At 43.3% G+C, this 18,301-nt stretch overlaps 1 protein-coding gene across 10 annotated transcripts in view; it reads right to left on the bottom strand.

The window, feature by feature from the left end:
- The window catches only part of TAF1 (TATA-box binding protein associated factor 1), a 106,575-nt gene that overhangs the window by 66,950 nt on the left and 21,324 nt on the right, over positions 1-18,301 (bottom strand). For 7 of the 10 annotated variants that reach the window (XR_010125480.1, XM_063660550.1, XM_063660552.1 and 4 more), the window contains exons 16-25: positions 17,482-17,623; positions 16,992-17,122; positions 16,199-16,279; positions 13,135-13,284; positions 12,859-12,978; positions 12,349-12,524; positions 11,581-11,759; positions 8,367-8,580; positions 7,100-7,265; positions 4,131-4,342 (exon numbers count right to left, since the gene is read on the bottom strand). Coding sequence is in view for 9 of the 10 variants with exons in the window: in XM_063660550.1 (XP_063516620.1) it covers positions 4,131-4,342; positions 7,100-7,265; positions 8,367-8,580; positions 11,581-11,759; positions 12,349-12,524; positions 12,859-12,978; positions 13,135-13,284; positions 16,199-16,279; positions 16,992-17,122; positions 17,482-17,623 (1,571 nt within the window). In the remaining variant the exon portion in view is untranslated. The remainder of the gene's footprint in view (positions 1-4,130; positions 4,343-7,099; positions 7,266-8,366; positions 8,581-11,580; positions 11,760-12,348; positions 12,525-12,858; positions 12,979-13,134; positions 13,285-16,198; positions 16,280-16,991; positions 17,123-17,481; positions 17,624-18,301) is intronic. The other 3 variants (XM_063660551.1, XM_063660548.1, XM_063660549.1) reach the window with 1 other exon arrangement.

Here is an 18,301-nt window from a genome sequence, read left to right as displayed (position 1 = left end):
ATTACAGAAGCCCACCATCACGCACAGCTAATTTTTGTATTTTTAGTAGAGAAGGGGTCTCGCCATGTTGGTCAGGTGGGTCTAGAACTCCTGACCTCAGGTGATCCAACCACCTTGGCATCCCAAAGTGCTGGGATTACAGGTGTGAGCCATGGAACCCAGCCCCAACATTCTATCTTAAATGTTAAAAGGCTAGGAAACCTACCTCATTCAGAATGGAAACAAGAAATTAAAAACTGGTTTGAAAACAGAAAACAAACTAGTTTGGGCTTCCCTCAATCATTAAAGCTCATTCACCTTCTTCTTTTCCACTATAAGGGACCATGGTATCACATTTTTTCTTCTTCATTTTTTAAATTTAAAAACTGTTTTTTCAGTAACAGAGACAGGGTCTCACTATATTGCCTAAGCTGGTCTCGAACTCCTGAGCTCAAGTGATCCTCCCACCTCAGCCTCCCAAAGTGCTGGGATTATAGGCATGAGCCACCACGTCTGGCCCATCTTCCTCTTCTAATGTGTTTCAGAAAACAATGACTATTACAGATATTAATAATTAAATCAACAAGGATAGAGGCTGGGTGTGGTGGCTCACGCCTGTAATTTCAACACTTTGGAAGGCCCAGGCAGGCAGATTGCCTGAGCTCAGGAGTTCAAGACCTGACCAACATGGTGAAACCCCATCTCTACTAAAAATACAAAAATTAGCCAGGCGTGGCAGCACGCGCCTGTAGTCCCAGCTACTTGGGAGACTAAGGCAGGAGAATCACTTGAACCCAGGAGGCAGAGGTTGCAGTCAACTGAGATTGCACCACTGCACTCCAGCCTGGGCATATAAAATAAATCAACAAGGATGGGAAAAGGAACCCAAAACTGAAAACAGAAATAAATGACTGTAACTGTATCAAATTGATTTCTTAAATTACACACAAAAAAAGAAGTGATTCAAATATGTTTGGAAGGCCGGGCGTGGTGGCTCACGCCTGTAATCCCAGCACTTTGGGAGGCCGAGGCAGGTGGATCACCTGAGGTCAGGGGTTCGAGACCAGCCTGGTAACCTGGTGAAATCCCGTCTCTATTAAAAATACAAAAAACTTAGCTGGGCGTGGTGGCGGGCACCTGTAATCCCAGCTACTCAGGAGGCTGAGGCAAGAGAATCTCTTGAACCTGGGAGGCGGAGGTTGCAGTGAGCTGGGATTGTGCCATTGCACTCCAGCCTGGGCGACAGAGCAAGACTCTGTCTCAAAAAAAAAAAAAAAAAAAATGTTTGGAATAACCTAACTATACCTCAGTGGCATGTAGTCCAAGAAAAATAAACTATGAAAAACATCTTGAACCTACTTTATGGGTTTGTTGGTGGTAGTGGTATTATTATAGTAATTCTGAAACTATTTTGTACATATCATAGGACAGAGCAAATTTCTCAATAAATATATTGATTTCTAAGTAAATATATACAGAAATTAAGTTATTTCTTGTGAATGGATACAAATATGAAATAAGGGAAGATGAGAAAAAAGATCTATAAACTAAATTGGAGGTATCAGTATAAAGTTGTAATTTAAAATATATGTATACCAGCTGAGCGTGGTAGCTCATGCCTATAATCTCAGCACTTTGGGAGGTGGAAGCAGGCAGATCACCTGAGGTTGGGAGTTCGAGACCAGCCTGAACAACATGGAGAAACACTGTCTCTACTAAAAATACAAAATTAGCCGGGTGTGGTGGCACGTGCCTATAGTCCCAGCTACTCGGGAGGCTGAGGCAGGAGAATCCCTTGAACCCGGGAGGCAAAGGTTTCAGTGAGCCGAGATTGCGCCATCGCACTCCAGCCTGGGCAAAGGAGCAAGACTCTGTCTCGAGAAAAAAAACAAAAACAAAAACATCTTGTGCCAGAAAGCAAGGAAGTTCTCAAATATTTACAGGGTCATTAAAAAAAAAAAAAGACAAAAAACCACAGGATCTGGCTTGAGGGAGTCAAATTTGGGACACTATGTGAGCATCAAAATTAATAACGTTAAGGAATTATAAAACATTAAATTTCCAAAGGAAAGAATTTCAGAATCCATAGTAATACTTGGAAAGGGAGAGTAGAAAGCTCTTTTTTATAGAAAAATGTTAGCTAATGTTGAAGAAATGCTAGAATTAGAAAAATTACCATTTTGGAACCCCCATTGAAATAACTGAATAAAGCAATGGTCATCAACCGATGCTAAAACTATTAAAAGATTGTCAGGGAACAGGATATTCATCAACATGTTAATTACAAAGAAAAAACATACTTTATTATAGGATCTGAGGATCACCACTGTAACAAGATGATCAAAACAGTGGGAAAACTTGTTATTATGTGCTTGCTGATATAGTATAGTAAGTATATCACCTAAATATGACATTAAATGTCTTGCCAACAACATATAATTGGAATCTGATCAATGAGAGAACAGACAATTCCAGAATATGGAATATTTTGAGGCAACTGGCCTGGAATCTTCAAAAAATTCAATGTCATGAAAAACATAAATGGGGCTGGGTGCAGTGGCTGATGCCTGTAGTCACAGCACTTTGGGAAGCTGAGGCAGGAGGATTGCTTGAGCCCAGGAGATTGAGACCAGCCTGGGCAACATGGCAAAATCCTGTCTCTACAAAAAATACAAAAATTAGCCAGGTGTGGTACTGCACACCTGTAGTCCCAACTACTCTGGATGCTGAGGTGAGAGGATAACTTAAACCTGGGAGGCGCAGGTTGCAGTGAGCTGAGATCATGCCCCTGCACTCCAGCCTGGGTAACAGAACCAGATCCTATCTCAAAAAAAAAAAAGAAAGGAAAGAAAAGAAAAGAAAAACATAAAAGGTAAGGAAAATCATTCTAGATTAAGAAAGATTCAAAATATATTTAATGTTTGAACTGGGATTGAATCCAGAACTGGGGACGGAAGCAATAAAAGACACTGAGACAACTGGGGAAGACTAAATGAGATCTGAATATTATATATTATTACATTAATGTTAACTTTCTTAGGAGTGAAATATGATGCCTGCAACTTAGTTCCAAATGATTTAGGAAAAAAAAAAGTTTTAGGTATATAAAGATGAAGCAAATGTGACAAAATGTTAACGATTAGTGAATTTAGAGGAATTATATACTATATTCTTTCAACTTTTCTGTAGGTTTGCCATTTTCAAACTAAAAAGTTAGGGGAAAGAACTTTACAACTTCTCCATTTTATTATCTATTAAACTCTCTGAGGGCAAGACACAAGTATAAGCACAGTTTCTATGTCTCATCCATCTTTTGGGATGGTCCTTTATTAGAACACTACGAGGCCGGGAGTGATGGCTCACGCCTGTAATCCCAACGCTTGGGGAGGCCGAGGTGGGAGAATCACTTGAGGACAAGAGTTTGAGACCAGCATGGCCAACATGGTGAAACCCTGTCTCTACTAAAAATACAAAAATTAGGCCAGGCATGGTAATCCCAGCATGCCTGTAATCCCAGCACTCTGGGAGGCCTAGGCAGGCGGATCACTTGAGCTCAGGAGTTCGAGTCCAGCCTGGCCAATGTAATGAAACCCCATCTCTACAAAAATACAAAAATTAGCCGGGCGTGGTGGCGTGCGCTTGTAATCCCAGCTACTCGGGAGGCTAAGGCATGAGAATCGCTCGAACCCAGGAGGCAGAGGTGGCAGTGAGCCACTGTACTCCAGCCTGGGCAACAGAGCAAGACTTTGTCTCAAAAAAAAACACAACAAGATTAGGGACCTTGCAAATATTATAAGTGTCTAGAAGTAGAACAAGAAGAGATAACTGACATCTACTGTATGTCAGGCACTGTACTGTATGCTTTGTAGTCTGTCTCATTTTATCTTCTTAACTATCCTGGTAAAGGTGGTTTTATTTTGTAACTAAGGAAACAGACTCAGAAGTTAGGCAGTATGCTCCAAAACAAGTGGTACAACCTAATGAGTGCTATAATTTTCATTACTGGCAACAATAACTGAGGAAACGCCATCAAAATTCCTGTTCCTTCAGTTCCACTTCAGAGAACACATCACACCTACCCCTGCCAGCCACCAATATAACCAACCTCAAATAAATCTGTTCCATAGCACTTCCTGCCTGGTATCTCTTACCTCTCAATTAGCTGTTTACCCAAGACAATTTTGGTCCCTTCAACCTTGATAAGTTCTTCATTGTCATTATGAATGACTGTCTTTTCCAACTCCTCCTCCTGTTCTTCTGTCATGGCAACAGGGTTGGAAGGCGGCGCATTTGTTTGATAATAGAGGGGGCAGAATTTGTTAGTCCTCATGTGTCCAATGGCACCACATGCCCCACATTTCAGCTGCAAAAGGAAAAGTATCAAACACGTCAGAGGTAAGTAGGCTGAAACACATATCAGAGATAAGCAGGTAAGAAATAAAGTCATCCCTCAGTATATGCAGGGGATTGGTTCCAGGACCCCCAAGTATACCAAAATCCACACATAGTGAAGCCCATATATACAAAAAGCCAGCCCTCCACATACACAGGCTCCACATACCACGATCCACACATAAGTGGAACCATGCAGTTCAAACCCATGTTGTTCAAAGCTCAACTGTACATACAAGACAGGAAAAACAAAGTCAGCTTCGGAACTTTTGCTCTAATAGAATTGTTATGCACTGATCAACCAGAAGCCACTAGACAAAACTGCATGTATGGAAATGACACATGGAAAAAAAATGAAATCCAGAGACTAAACATTGCTTTAAAAATCAGGTAAGAAGAAAAAAGAGAAGATTTCCACTCCCAATTTAAGCTGTAAACTATGAAAATATTAAATATGCAAGAGACAAGCTGTTGGAAGCCCATCTACATTCAGCAGCATAATCAGCCTGCTGGGTGTATTCCCATTCTCTAGTCAAAACAAGAAAAAGGTTCGATAACACCAAGTCTCCATCTCAGTTTTGCAAATGACTAGCTCTGGTATTCTAGACCTCAGTTTCATCTGTAAAATGGGGCCAATACTGTATCACACTTATCTAATGCCACATACAAAAAGGAACATTAAAACACTTAATGACCTCAGTATGCGTTAGGAACAGTTTCATTTGTTGAATATTTTATAGTTTATAAAGTGCTTCCCCTGAATTATATCATTTAATACAACAACACTGTGGACATATCATTTTATATTAGAGAAAACAAGTTTGGAGAGGTTAAGGTCACAGACCTATTAAATGGCAGAAACAGAACCTGAATTCAGATCTTCCATTTCCAAGCTCGTGGCTCTTTCCACTGTACCACAACTGCCTCATCTTAGGATGCTTATTACAATCACAGTAGTATCTGTGATCCTAAGTTATGGAAAACAACTTGTATGTTTTACTTTTGTTGCTTCTTTTAATATGTACAATATTTTAAAGGTACATATTTAAAAATATATACACACAGACAAGAGACATGAAAGTACATGTTAAAAAACCTAGCAAACTTGGGCCAAGAGCAGTGGCTCATGCGTGTAATCCCAGAACTTTGGGAGGCCAAGGTGGGAGGATCACTTGAAGCCAGGAGTTCGAGATCAGCCTGGCCAACATAGTAAAACCCCATCTTTACTAAAAATACAAAAAATTAGCCGGGCATGGTGGTGCACGCCTGTAATCCCAGGTACTCGGGAGGCTGAGGCACGAAAATCTCTTCAACACGGAAGGCGGAGGTTGCAGTAACCGGAGATCACACCATTGCACTCCAGCCTGAGCGATAAAGCAAGACTCTGTCTCTAAAAAAACCAAACAAACAAAAACCTACCAAACCTATCTCAACTCCTAGAAAATATTTCAGATAAAGAATAAGGCCAGGCATGATGGCTCATGCCTGTAATCCCAGCACTTTGGGAGGCCGAGGTGGGCAGATCACCTGAGGTCAGGAGTTCAAGTCCAGCCTGGCCAACATGGTGAAACCCCATCTCTACTAAAAATACAAAAATTAGCTGGCATGGTGGCGGGCGCCTGTAATCCCAGCTACTCGGGAGGCTGAGGCAGGAGAGTCGCTTGAAACGGGAAGGTGGAGGTTGCAGGGAGCCAAGATGGCGCCACTGCACTCCAGCCTGAGCAACAAGAGCGAAACTCCGTCTCAAAAAAAAATTAGCTGGGCGTGGTAGCACATGCCTGGCAGCACAGCTACTCGGGAGGCTGAGGCACAAGAATCACTGGAACCTAGGAGGTGGAGGTTGCAATGAGCTGAGATTGCACCATTGCACTCCAGCCCGGGTAACAGAGTGAGACTCTGTCTCAAAAAAAAAAAAAAAAAAAAGCCTGTAATCCCAGCACTTTGGGAGGTGGAGGCTGGTAGATCACCAGGTCAGGAGTTCGAGACCAACCTGGCCAAAATGGTGAAACCTCGTCTCTACTAAAAATACAAAAAATTAGCCAGGCATGGTGGCAGACATCTGTAATCCCAGCTATTCGAGAGGCTCTGGCAGGAAAATCGCTTGAACCCAGGAGGCAGAGGTTGCAATGAGCTGAGATCGCACCATTGCACTCCAGCCTGGGCAATAGAGTGAGACTCTGTCTCAAAAAAAAAAAAAAAAAAGAATAAATGACAAGCCAGGCATGGTGGCTCACGCCTGCAATCCCAGCACTTTGGGAAGCCAAAGTGGGAGGATCACTTGAGCTCAGGAGTTTGAGACTAGCCTGGGCAACATGGCAAAACCCCGTCTCTACAAAAAATACAAAAATTTTCTGGGTGTGGTGGCACGTGCCTCTAGTCCCAGCTACTTGGGAAGCAGAGGTAGGAGGATGGCTTGAGCCTAGGAGGCAGAGGCTGCAGTGAGCCGAGATCATGCCAGTGCACTCCAGCCTGGGCAACAGAGCTAGACCCTGTCTAAAAAAAAAGAGAGAGAACAACAGCACCAGATTTGGTGTGGAACTGTCAATACCACTCACATTAGTATTGAGAACACACCCAAGTAGTCACATCAATTCAAACCAGCTTTCCACAATATACTTCCCTCATTCCCAGTAAAGGAGGATATCAAAAGAGGATGTCAAAAGCTAAAGGAAAAGGTATACATTCTTCCTTTGCTCCATTAGCTGTAATCACACCACATTATACTTACTTTTAGGTCAGGACGCTCCTTCATTTTCTTGGGCTTCTTCTCAGGAGGACCCTTAAGCTTCTCCTTTTCCTGGTTCCGCTTAAGCCGCCTCAGTTGCTCTTGAATCCTCCGCCGTTCTTTTCGCATCTCTTCTCGATGTTGTTCATCAAAAAGGGCAAATTTTCGACTGAACAATGTGGGCAGCAGAGGAAGAAAAATCACAGGACCATAAGCAAACCTTAACCAAGAAGACTATCGTGATAGCTAACATCTCAGGACTAAATCAATTCAGCCAGGCTAAGATAAAAGGGGCTACATGCCATTCCCATCTCCCTCCCTAGTCAGTCCTCCATTTGCAGAGGTAACTCTCTTAGAGTAAGTTCTGAGTAATCTCTAAGGTTTTTTTTTTTCTTGAGACGGAGTCTCCCTCTGTCGCCCAGGCTGGAGTGCAGTGGCAAGATCTTGGCTCACTGCAACCTCTGCCTCCCAGGTTCAAGCGATTCTCCTGCCTCAGCCTCCCAAGTAGCTGGAATTACAGGTGCATGCCACCACATCCAGCTAATTTTTGTACTTTCAGTAGAGACAGGGTTTCACCATGTTGGTCAGGCTGGTCTCGAACTCCTGACCTCGTGATCCGCCCGCCTCAGCCTCCCCAAGTGCTGGGATTACAGGCGTGAGCCACTGCACCCAGCCAGTAATCTCCAAGATTTTTGCAAACCAACCAATCAAAATGCAAAGGACCAAAATGGAACAAGACATGCCTTCATCTTGTGGCAAATACCGAATAGAATTTTCCCTGTAATTTGGCTCTATTCAAACCCAATCTAAAGGCAAGATAGTTCTCAATTACAGCAGAGTTCTAGAAATAACTGTGAAGAATGCTGTCACTAAAACTCAAGCACCTACCCCAATCACCATTCCCCACCATTATTATTATTATTCTCCCTATCACACTCGAAAGCGGTGAATCAGGCCAGGTGCTGTGGTTCATGCCTGTAATCCCAGCACTTTGGGAGGCTGATGCAGGCAGATTGCTAGAGCCCAGGAGTTCAACACCAGCCTGGTCAACATGGCAAAACCCCATCTCTACTAAAAATACAAAAATTAGCTGGGCATGGTGGTGCATGTCTGTAATCCCAGCTACTCTGGAAGTTGAGGCACGAGAATCACTTGAACCCGAGAGATGGAGGTTGCAATGAGCCAAGATCACGCCGCTGCACTCCAGCCTGGGCCACAGAGCAAGACTCTGTCCTCAAAGAAAAAAAAGGAAGTGGTAAATCAAACTCACATGAATTCCTCATCTTTTGTAGTCCGTATGCGCACATAGGCATCAATAACAGCTGGTTTTCGGACTGTCTCACAGCGAACATACTCTTTCCCCTCTTCATCTCGAAACGTGCGATAAATCTTGAGACAGCGTCCAGTGGCAGAAGAGTTAAGGCTAGTCACGGAAGCTGTGTCATCATCTCTGTGATTGTTTCCGGATGCTGCTGAGCCTGCTGCTGCAAGGTAGGTAGAAAAGATTTCCAAACGTTCCCCTAATCTCCCAAATGATCATTTTCTTGGGGTTGAGTGGAGCTATCAAAGCTCAACATGCCACAAAACTATGGTTCTACAAAAAGCATCAAAGTCATCATCAGCCCCAAGAATATGCTGATTTGTCCTTTCCTGACTTCATTTTAGGCACTGCCAATTTCCCCACTTTTTTTTTTTTTTTTTTTTTTTTTGAGACAGGATCTCTCTCGCTCTGTTGCCCAGGCTGGAGTACAATGGTGCAATCTCGGCTCACTGCAACCTCCACCTCCCAGGCTCAATCCATCCTCCTAGCTCAGCCTCCTGAGTAGCTGGGACTACAGATGTGTACCACTACACCCAGCTAAATTTTTGTAGAGACGGGGTCTTGTCACGTTGCCTAGGCTGGTCTCTAACTCCTGGGCTCAAGAGATAGGCCCACCTTGGCCTTCCAACATGCTGGGATTACAGGCCTAAGCCACACGCCTGGCCAATTTCTCAACTTTTGTAAGTACAAAAAGTTCTGAAAGAACCTCAAAGAACTACATGTTTGCTATAGGAGACAGAGAAGCAGATTCCTCTGAACAACAGTGCAAGAGAAAAGACCAAGTAGGAAGTGGGTGATGATCACATTACAGATAAAAGCACACAAGGCCGAGTACAGTGGCTCATGCCTATAATCCCAGCATTTGGGGAGGCTAAGGTGGGAGGATTGCTTGAGCCCAGGAGTTTGAGACCAGCCTGGTCAACAAAGAAGACACTGTCTCTACAAATTTAACTAGCCAGGTGTGGTGGTACACACCTGTGGTCCCAGCTACTCAGGAGGCTGAGGTGGGAGGATCCCTTCGGCCCAGGAGGTTGAGGCTGCAGTAAACAAGCCATGGTTGCACCACTGCCCTCCAGCCTGGGCAACAGAATGAGGTCCTGTTTCAAAAAAAAAAAAAGTACCCAAGCACGCAACTCGGGGAAAAATGGCACTACAAAAACAAGTTTCGAGTCTTAAAGCCTAACATATGCTTCTCAAACATTAATATGAATAGGAATCATCTGGGAATCTTGTTCAAATGTAGGTTATCTTTTTTTTTTGAGACGGAGTTTCACTCTGTCGCCCAGGGTAAAGTTCAATGGCTTACTCTCAGCTCACTGCAACCTCTGCTTCCCGGGTTCAAGCAATTCTCCTGCCTCAGCCTCCCAAGTAGCTGGGATTACAGGCACCCACCATCATGCCCAGCTAATTTTTGTAGAGATGGGGTTTCACCATGTTGGCCAGGATGGTCTTAAACTCCTGACCTCAGGTGATCCGCCCGCCTCGGCCTCCCAAAGTGCTGGGATTACAGGCGTGAGCCACCGCACCTGGCTGCAAATGTAGGTTCTAATTTAGTAGATGTGGAGTGAGGCCTGAGATTCCACATTTCTAATTCCCAAATGATATAGATACTGTGTTCCAGGACTACACTAGAAAACACAGATGACCACATTGGTGGAAGGGCTATATCACATTTTTACAAAGGACCCAAAACAATGAAATTACACAAAACTTTTACAGAAAAGAGGAAACAAAGGGAAGACTACTGTGACTGAGAAGTCATATAAATCTTCATCAGCCTTTATCCTCTCTCGCAGTATGTACATCCAAGTTTTCAACTGCCTCTTTAACATGTATACTTCAAGGGTGTCAAAGGGACCTCAAACTCCACATATACACATTCCCTTCCTAACTTCTTTTGAGACAGGGTCTCACCCTGTCACCCAGGCTGGAGTGCAGTGGCGCAATCTCAGCTCACTGCAACCTCTGCCTCCCAGGCTCAAGCGATCCTCCCACCTCAGCCTCCAGAGTAGTTGGAATTATAGGTGCCTGCTACCACATCTAATTTTTGTATTTTCTGTAGAAACAGGGTTTCACCATGTTGCCCAAGCTAGTCTCAAACTCCTGGGCTCATGTGATCCTCTCACTTCGACCTGCCGAAGTGCTAGCATTACAGGCATGAGCCAGCATGTCAGACCTTGAAATTCACTACTTTAAAATCAATGGTACCAACATCTTTCTAGTAATCCCAGAGTGAAATCTTAAGGTTGCCTTGATTTTCATCCTTAATGCCCTCCATATCCCAACCCAATTCAGGTCTTTATTATTCCCACCCTCAATTTCTACAATTTTAAAACTCTTTTCAGGGTCTAAGACTCCTTCTGAGGGTCTTCTGAAAGCCATGAATGTTCTCAGAAAATGCACATTTAAGGCCAGGCGCAGTGGCTCACGCCTGTAATGCCAACACTTTGGGAGGCTGAGGCAGGCGGATCACTTTGAGCTCAGGAGTTCGAGACCATCCTGGGCAACATTTTCTACAAAATACAAAAATTAGCCAGACATGGTGGCATGCACCTATAGTCCCAGCTACTCAGAAGGCTGAGGCAGGAGGAATACAAAATACAAAAATTAGCCAGGCATGGTGGCATGCACCTATAGTCCCAGCTACTCAGGAGGCTGAGGCAGGAGGATCATTTGAGCTTGGGAGGCAGGGGCTGCAGTAAGCTAAGATCACACCAGTGCACTCCAGCCTGGGTGACAGAATGAAAACCTGTCTCCAAAACAAAAAAATAATAAAATGCACATTTGCATATTTTACACGTAATTTCAGAAGTTTCAAAGATAACTCCCTAAATTCATTTACAAATTCTGTATTAAAAACTCTTACCCTCTAGGATAAATGCACAAAAAGCTCATTTGAAGTACAGCACTAATAGCCCAGGCTTGGCCAGGCACCTGATACAGACAGAGGCAGTAGTGGAGTGGCATCATCTCTGCAATTTGTCCTCCACAGACAATCCTAGAGTCCAGTTTGTAAAAAGCTTTCTACTTCATTCACAGACTTTTCTACATGCATCCCTTACATCTTCTGCCTCCAGATCTCCCTCAATTACAGTCTGCAGTTACGTAGGCTCCTTTTTTAATCCTTCTCTTTTTTATCTGTCTGTGAAGCCACGATCCTCACCCAGTAGCATTCGCTGTAGTTCCTTCCGCTCCTGTTCCTCCCGTTCACGTGACAGCTGAGAGCTGGTTTTCTTGTTCTGCAACATGTTCTCAATGTTCTTTCCCATTTCTTCAAAGTCACTATCTTCAGCTGAGCTGCTGTCTGTGTCAGTTGATAAGACTTCAGTTGATGACAGAACCCTAAAAAGAGAAAAAGCAACGTGCAGAAAGAGCTAAAGAAATATGGTTGCAGGCAAAAGTAAAAAATTGGGAAATCAACCTTAAAAAAGCATACTCAAAATCCACTAAGACATGGGGCCCTTAACAGAAAAGCTTTACAAAGTTTTCCTAGACATTTGGTCAACAAGATAAGTTTGAAAAATTGTAGTAACTCTTTCAGAATTCCTGGAGACAACTTGAAAAATAAATCAGCACACTGGTCATTTTTAATAGTGTATTAACGTCCTCTCACAACTAAACCTTTAGAAAAAAACCCTACCTGTCACCTGCTACCATTGTGCTGTTTGTTAGGCCCAAGTAGGCCATAAGAGTTGTCATGGAACCTAGAACACAAGACTAGCGTCTCCTTCCATTCAAAAATTTTGCCAAGTTGGGTTGAAGGGAATAGGTAATCTGGTGGTGGGATTACAAACATATACTACCCTGACATGTCAGATATCTGACTACCTAGATAGTCAAACTTTTAGGTGACCTCCTCTTTATTATGAAATAGTGCCTGGAACTCCTCCCCTTTCCAGCTTGGATTTTCTGCAGCACTAAAACGACCCACTTGTTCTGTAAGTCAAAGATGCGCTGACATTCCTCTTTGTAACGCTCTTGATGCTCAGCCACAGAAAACCTTGATCCACGGGCAAATTTACTCATGGGCCCCTCTCCAGAACGAGCCTGTTCTGTTGACATTGTGCGCACCACATCAATCACTTCCCAGCGGGACAACTTTTTAATCTACGAGACAAATAACCACACACAAATATATATATATATATGTATATATGTATATATATATGTATATATATATACATACACACACACACACACACACAAATCATTCAGGGATTTCAAAGGACAAGCCAATGTACACAATTAGTTAGACCAAAAAAGAAAAATCATCCCAAAGCAGATTATATAGAAAGATAACTCCTAAAACAATATCTAAGACTTAGCTTACTATACCCTACAATACAAAGTTCCCCAGATAGTTCTTTACATCTGCCTCCTAGCAATTCCATCTCTATACAAAGCCCCTAGTATACTCTAAATTTTCCACTTCCACACTCACCTCTTCCTCAGGCACACCAAATTTACGTAGAAGTTGCTTGGCATTTTTCAGGGAAAGGCGACGAAGGTCTGCATCTGTTCCTGTCACTGTCTTCTTCACTGGCTGTGGTTCTTTATCATCCTACCTCAAACAAAAAAAAGTGAGAATCCTAAAAACCTGAATTCCTTATAAGTTGGCATCTAAGTCATTCTGCTACCTTAACTACATTCCAAGTCCTCCACTCACCCATTTCTTTCTCCCTTGACTTTCTCATTCTAGAAATAAACACAATCTCACCTTCTGCTGTGTTGGTTTGTTTGGAATCTTCACATAGGAGAATCCTTCACCACACCCCGTGGGATCTGCCACCCCAGTCACCTCTAGCAGACACTTGCCCTTCATGGCAGCAATGAAGGCCCTTGTGGTGTTCCAAGGAGCAGTGCGAACCTGAGATAAAGAAAAAGATTCTCAGGGCAGTGCGAAACATTTGTTCTATGTCTAGCCAATATCTACAAGAGTAGAATAATTACAAACTATTTTCATGTTCTTTTTTTCTAATGTTTAATTTTTGTGGGTTCATGCTTTCTTAAACTGTCCACAAAAATCAACAGTTAAATATAGCTACCTAGTACTCAGTTCTCTTCTATCCTATGGTACAATACTTACAACATGATATTAAATAGAGGTCAAGAGCTCAGGCAGGATAAGGAGAAAAATAAAGAGCAGTGGTATCCCTTCAGCCCCTTATCCCTTGGGCTTCAATAAGCATTCTTAAGGACAGTGTTTCCCTCACCCTCATGATGCTCAAAATTAGACTAATGACTACATTTGATTGTCCAATTGCTCAAACAGCTGTTTTAGAATGAAACCTATTTTCTCGAAATAATTGACATGCTTGCTTTCAAAGCATTGGCCCCCTTTTCCAGTGACACTAAGCCAAAGTCCATTCTATTTCTGTCACTGGTTTGGTCAAAAAGGTCTGTCCTCTCCTGGGACCCTGAACAGTGTTTACCAACCCCTGCAAAATTCTTAAAGAATTAAGCCAAGGGGTGAATGTGCCTACCCACACAGACCAGTCAGGAGTACATGAGGCCAGGTGTGGTAACTCACACCTGTAATCCCAACACTCTGGGAGGCTGAGGCGGGCAGATCTCTTGAGGCCAGGAGTTCAAGACCAGCCTGGCCAACATGGTGAAACCCCATCTCTACTAAAAATACAAAAATCAGCCAGGCATGGTGGCACACATCTATAGTCCCAACTACTCAGAAGGCTGAGGCACGAGAATGGCTTGAACCCAGCAGGCAGAGGTTGCAGTCAGCAGAGACTGCACCACTGCACTCCAGCCTGGGAGACAGAGAGAGTGAGACTCTGTCTCAAAAAAAAAAAAAAGAGTATATGTGATCAGCAAGAAAATGGCCAATTCTCTAAGATTCAATCTTGAAAACCATTCAACAGAATTCTTTTTTTATTTTTAATTTTTAAAAAATTGTTTTCCTTTTTTAGAGACAGGGTCTCACTATGTTAGCCAGGTTGGTCTTGAACCCTTGGCCTCAAGTAACCCTCCCACCTTGGCCTCCCCAAATGCTAAGATTACAGGCCTGAGCCACTGCGCCTGGCCTCAATAGAATTCTTAATTTCTGAAATTCTTAGATATCCACTCATTTTTCATTCCAACCTCAAGAGAGTAGTACAATGATTCTTTACTCACTCTGTGTGGCCTCATTTTCTGCTTCATTTTATAATCACTTAATTCATTTAACAAATATTTATTGAATACCAACTACACACTACTCCATACGACTTTTTCATGAACCTCAAGTTAGTGAGGGAAAAACAGCCAACCAAGTTCAGTACTATGTGATCAGTGCCATGGGAAGAAAGTAGAGACCAGGCACAGTGGCTCATGCCTATAATCCCAACACTTTAGAAGGCCAAGGCAGGACGATCATTTGAGCCTAGGAGTTCACAATCAGCCGGGGCAACACAGTAAGATCCCATTTCTTTTTTTTTTTTTTTTTTTTGAGATGAGGATTCGTTCTTTTAGTCCAGGCTGGACTACAATGGCGTGGTCTCGGCTCCCTGCAACCTCCACCTCTCAGGTTCAAGTGATTCTTCTGCCTCAGCCTCCCAAGTAGCTGGGATTACAGGCGCATGCCACCACGCCCGGCTCATTTTGTATTTTTAGTAGAGTCAGGGTTTCACCATGTTGGCCAGGCTGGTCTCGAACTCCTGACCTCAGGTGATCTGCCCGCCTCGGCCTCCCAAAGTGTTGGGATTACAGGCATGAGCCACCGCACCCGGCCGTGAGACCCCATTTCGACAAAAAATTGAAACTATTAGCTGGGTGTGGTGGTGTGTGCTTGTTGTCCCAGCTACTCGGGAGGCTGAGATAGAAGGACTGCTTGAGCTCAGGAGTTCAAGGCTACAGTGAGTTGTGATCTCACTACGGTACAGCCTGGGTAATAGAGCAAGACCCTATCTTGGGAAAAAAAAAGTAAAGGGGTACTATATGTACATAATGAAAGGAGAATCATCATCCAATTGAAATCCAGGGTGGAATGAGGAGAAAAGTCCAGGAAAGCTTCCCAGAGAAAATAACTTGTAAATGAGAGTCAAATGGCAGAGGAGTGGAGAAAAAATATCTCAGCAGAGGACATAACAGTTGCAAAATTCTGGAAGGGGAGAGAAATTTAGGAAACTGAATGAACTTCAGTATGGTTGGAGCTTAGAATGTAAGACAGGCAGCAACAGGAGATGAAAGGAGGTCAGATTAATATGCAAGGCCCAAATCACGTGGAGTCTTATAAATCAGGTCAAAGTCTTTTTTCTAGAAGAAATGAAAATCCTGCCAGGCGCAGTGGCTCATGCCTGTAATCCCAGCCCTTTGGGAGGCCAAGGCACGAGGATCACTTGAGGTCAGGAGCTCGAGACCAGTCTGGCCAACATGGTGAAACCCCATCTCTACTAAAAATACAAAAAATTAGCTGGGCATGGTGGTGTGCAACTGTAATTTCAGCTACTCGGGAGGCTGAGGCAAGAGAATGGCGAGAATCGCGAGAATCGCAGGAACCCGGTAGGTGAAGGTTGCAGTGAGCCAAGGTCACGCCACCACTGCACTCCAGCCTGGGTGACAGAGCAAGATTCTGTCAAAAAACAAAACAAAAAAAAACAAACCCATATCATATAAAATATAATATTTGACATATCACATCATTTTTTCTGGCATGAATAAAGCGAGAACATCAAACAGTATACTTTAAACGTATACAGTTTACTGTCTGTTATCTCAATAAAGCTGTCTCTTTTAAAAGGATAAATGAGATGTATTAATGACTAATACAAACTAGTATAAAGCCTTACTTCATCATCAATCTTCATCTGGAAATCTTCCTCATTTTCTTCTTCCGGAGCGAAAAAGGATTTCTCACCATAGCCAGCATCCTGGAAGAGGACAGATCCATGCATAAATCAGTCAGTTAAAAAACACAAAGCACAAGTTTTTTTTACTGAATACAAGTACAGAATACCAAAGCCTATTTTGCATAGATGGATTCCATAAAGTATTCACTATATCTAACACCATGGCACATCCTTAAGCTATGAGAAGATACATTACCATATGCCAAGGAGCTTACTAGCTGATATAGAGATAGTTACAGCCCATAAGCAAGCTGTACAGAGATGCTCAATAACTGAGTCTCATTAACTCAGTGGGACAGAGCTGTGCTGTCACACCTCAGTTGGACCTTTTCTCTTTTGGCCTTATAAGAATTCTGTGCTTCTCTAAACCACACATTCAGCACCATCATCATCTCTGCCTGAGAGGCTGACAAGTACTTTCCCTGCTTATATGCTTATCTTGCAAAGAAGAGATTAAAGTCACCCAGTCACCATTTTCAAAGCAAAACAATATGCCCAAAGTTCCTCATTATGCCTTCCCACTGATACTTAGCTACACTGTAGTTTTTCTCCAGAACTGATGTACATAGAAGTACTTTATACAAATTGAACTTTTTAGTAATTGGTAATAATCTAGTAACCATCCTCCCTAAGCCAGTGAGAGAGAGAATCTTCTCTCTCATCTCTCTGGGGGGGAGAAAAAAAAAAACAAAAAACCACAGGCATAAGTGGTGTCTAAGAGGAAGGTGTTCACCTTCAGTCGTTGCTCTGCAGCTATCATGCTATAATAAGCACAGCACTGCTCTGGTGACACCATAGCTCTGATCTCTTCTTCCGTTGGTAAACGAAAATCAGACTTAAGCACCCACCAGTTTGAGTCCATCCCTGGAAAAGACATATACATAGAGAATGAGACCATTCTGAATTCCAAAGGCCCTGATATTTATTGACAGCAACAGGGACAGCAAACCAAAACTGTAACAGGCCTAGCCACAGTTGGCATGACTGGCCAAGAAAACCCCAGCTGCTAAGTTTCCTACAACTCATAGAAGATATCCAACAATCACATTAAACTTCCTGGCAGCCAAATTCAAAAAAGCAACCAGAGTGTTAGAAGATCTGCTACCTCCTTTCAACAGCCATCAATTTCTATTTTATTAACTATATGCTTATCCTTTAACTCAAAGCCATCAAAATTCTTTTCTTGGAAAAAGGCAGACAAATAACTAGTCACAACAGATGACCTGTGCGTTTGAAGTCAGCGCAGAGCTTTAGCCTCTTCCGGATGCTGCTTTCTGAATGGGAAGGAAAGGCTTTTTTTATATCTTCCATTCGTATCCTCCGTGGCCGATCTTTACTTTTCCAGAAAAGGCGGTAAATAAAAACCTGCCCAACAAACCAAGTGTATTTTATTTGGCAAAGAAAAGGATAAAAGTCCTCCCTAGGGTCTCTTCCTTTGCTAAGCTCTAATGTATTTTCATCTTTCCTGATGTGCTCCCAAACCCACACACCCTACATTTTCTAAGACGGAGTCTCGCTCTGTCACCCAGAGTAGAGTGCAGTGCCTTGATCTCAGCTCACTGCAACCTCTGCCTCCCGGGCTCCAGTGATTTCCCTGCCTCAGCCTCCAGAATAGCTGGGACCATAGGCATGCGCCACCATGCCTGGCTAAATTTTCTTTTTTTTTTTCAGACTGAGTTTCACTCTTGTTGCCCAGGCTGGAGTGCAATGGTGCGATCTCAGCTCACTGCAACCTCCGCCTCCTGGGTTCAAGCGATTCTCCTGCCTCAGCCTCCCGAGTAGCTGGGATTACAGACATGTGCCACCACGCCTGGCTAATTTTGTATTTTTAGTAGAGACGGGGTTTCTCCATGTTGGTCAGGCTGGTCTCAAACTCCCAACCTCAGGTGATCCGCCCACCTCAGCCTTCCAAAGTGCTGGGATTACAGGCGTGAGCCACCACGCCCAGCTAATTTTTGTATTTTTAGTAGAGACAGGGTTTCACCATGATGGTCAGGCTGGTCTCGAACTCCTGACCTCAAGTGATCCATTCGCCTCGGCCTC

This window comes from Pongo pygmaeus, chromosome X (genome assembly GCF_028885625.2).
Source record: "Pongo pygmaeus isolate AG05252 chromosome X, NHGRI_mPonPyg2-v2.0_pri, whole genome shotgun sequence".
NCBI lineage: Eukaryota > Metazoa > Chordata > Mammalia > Primates > Hominidae > Pongo > Pongo pygmaeus.
This window is presented reverse-complemented; position numbering and strand designations above follow the sequence as displayed.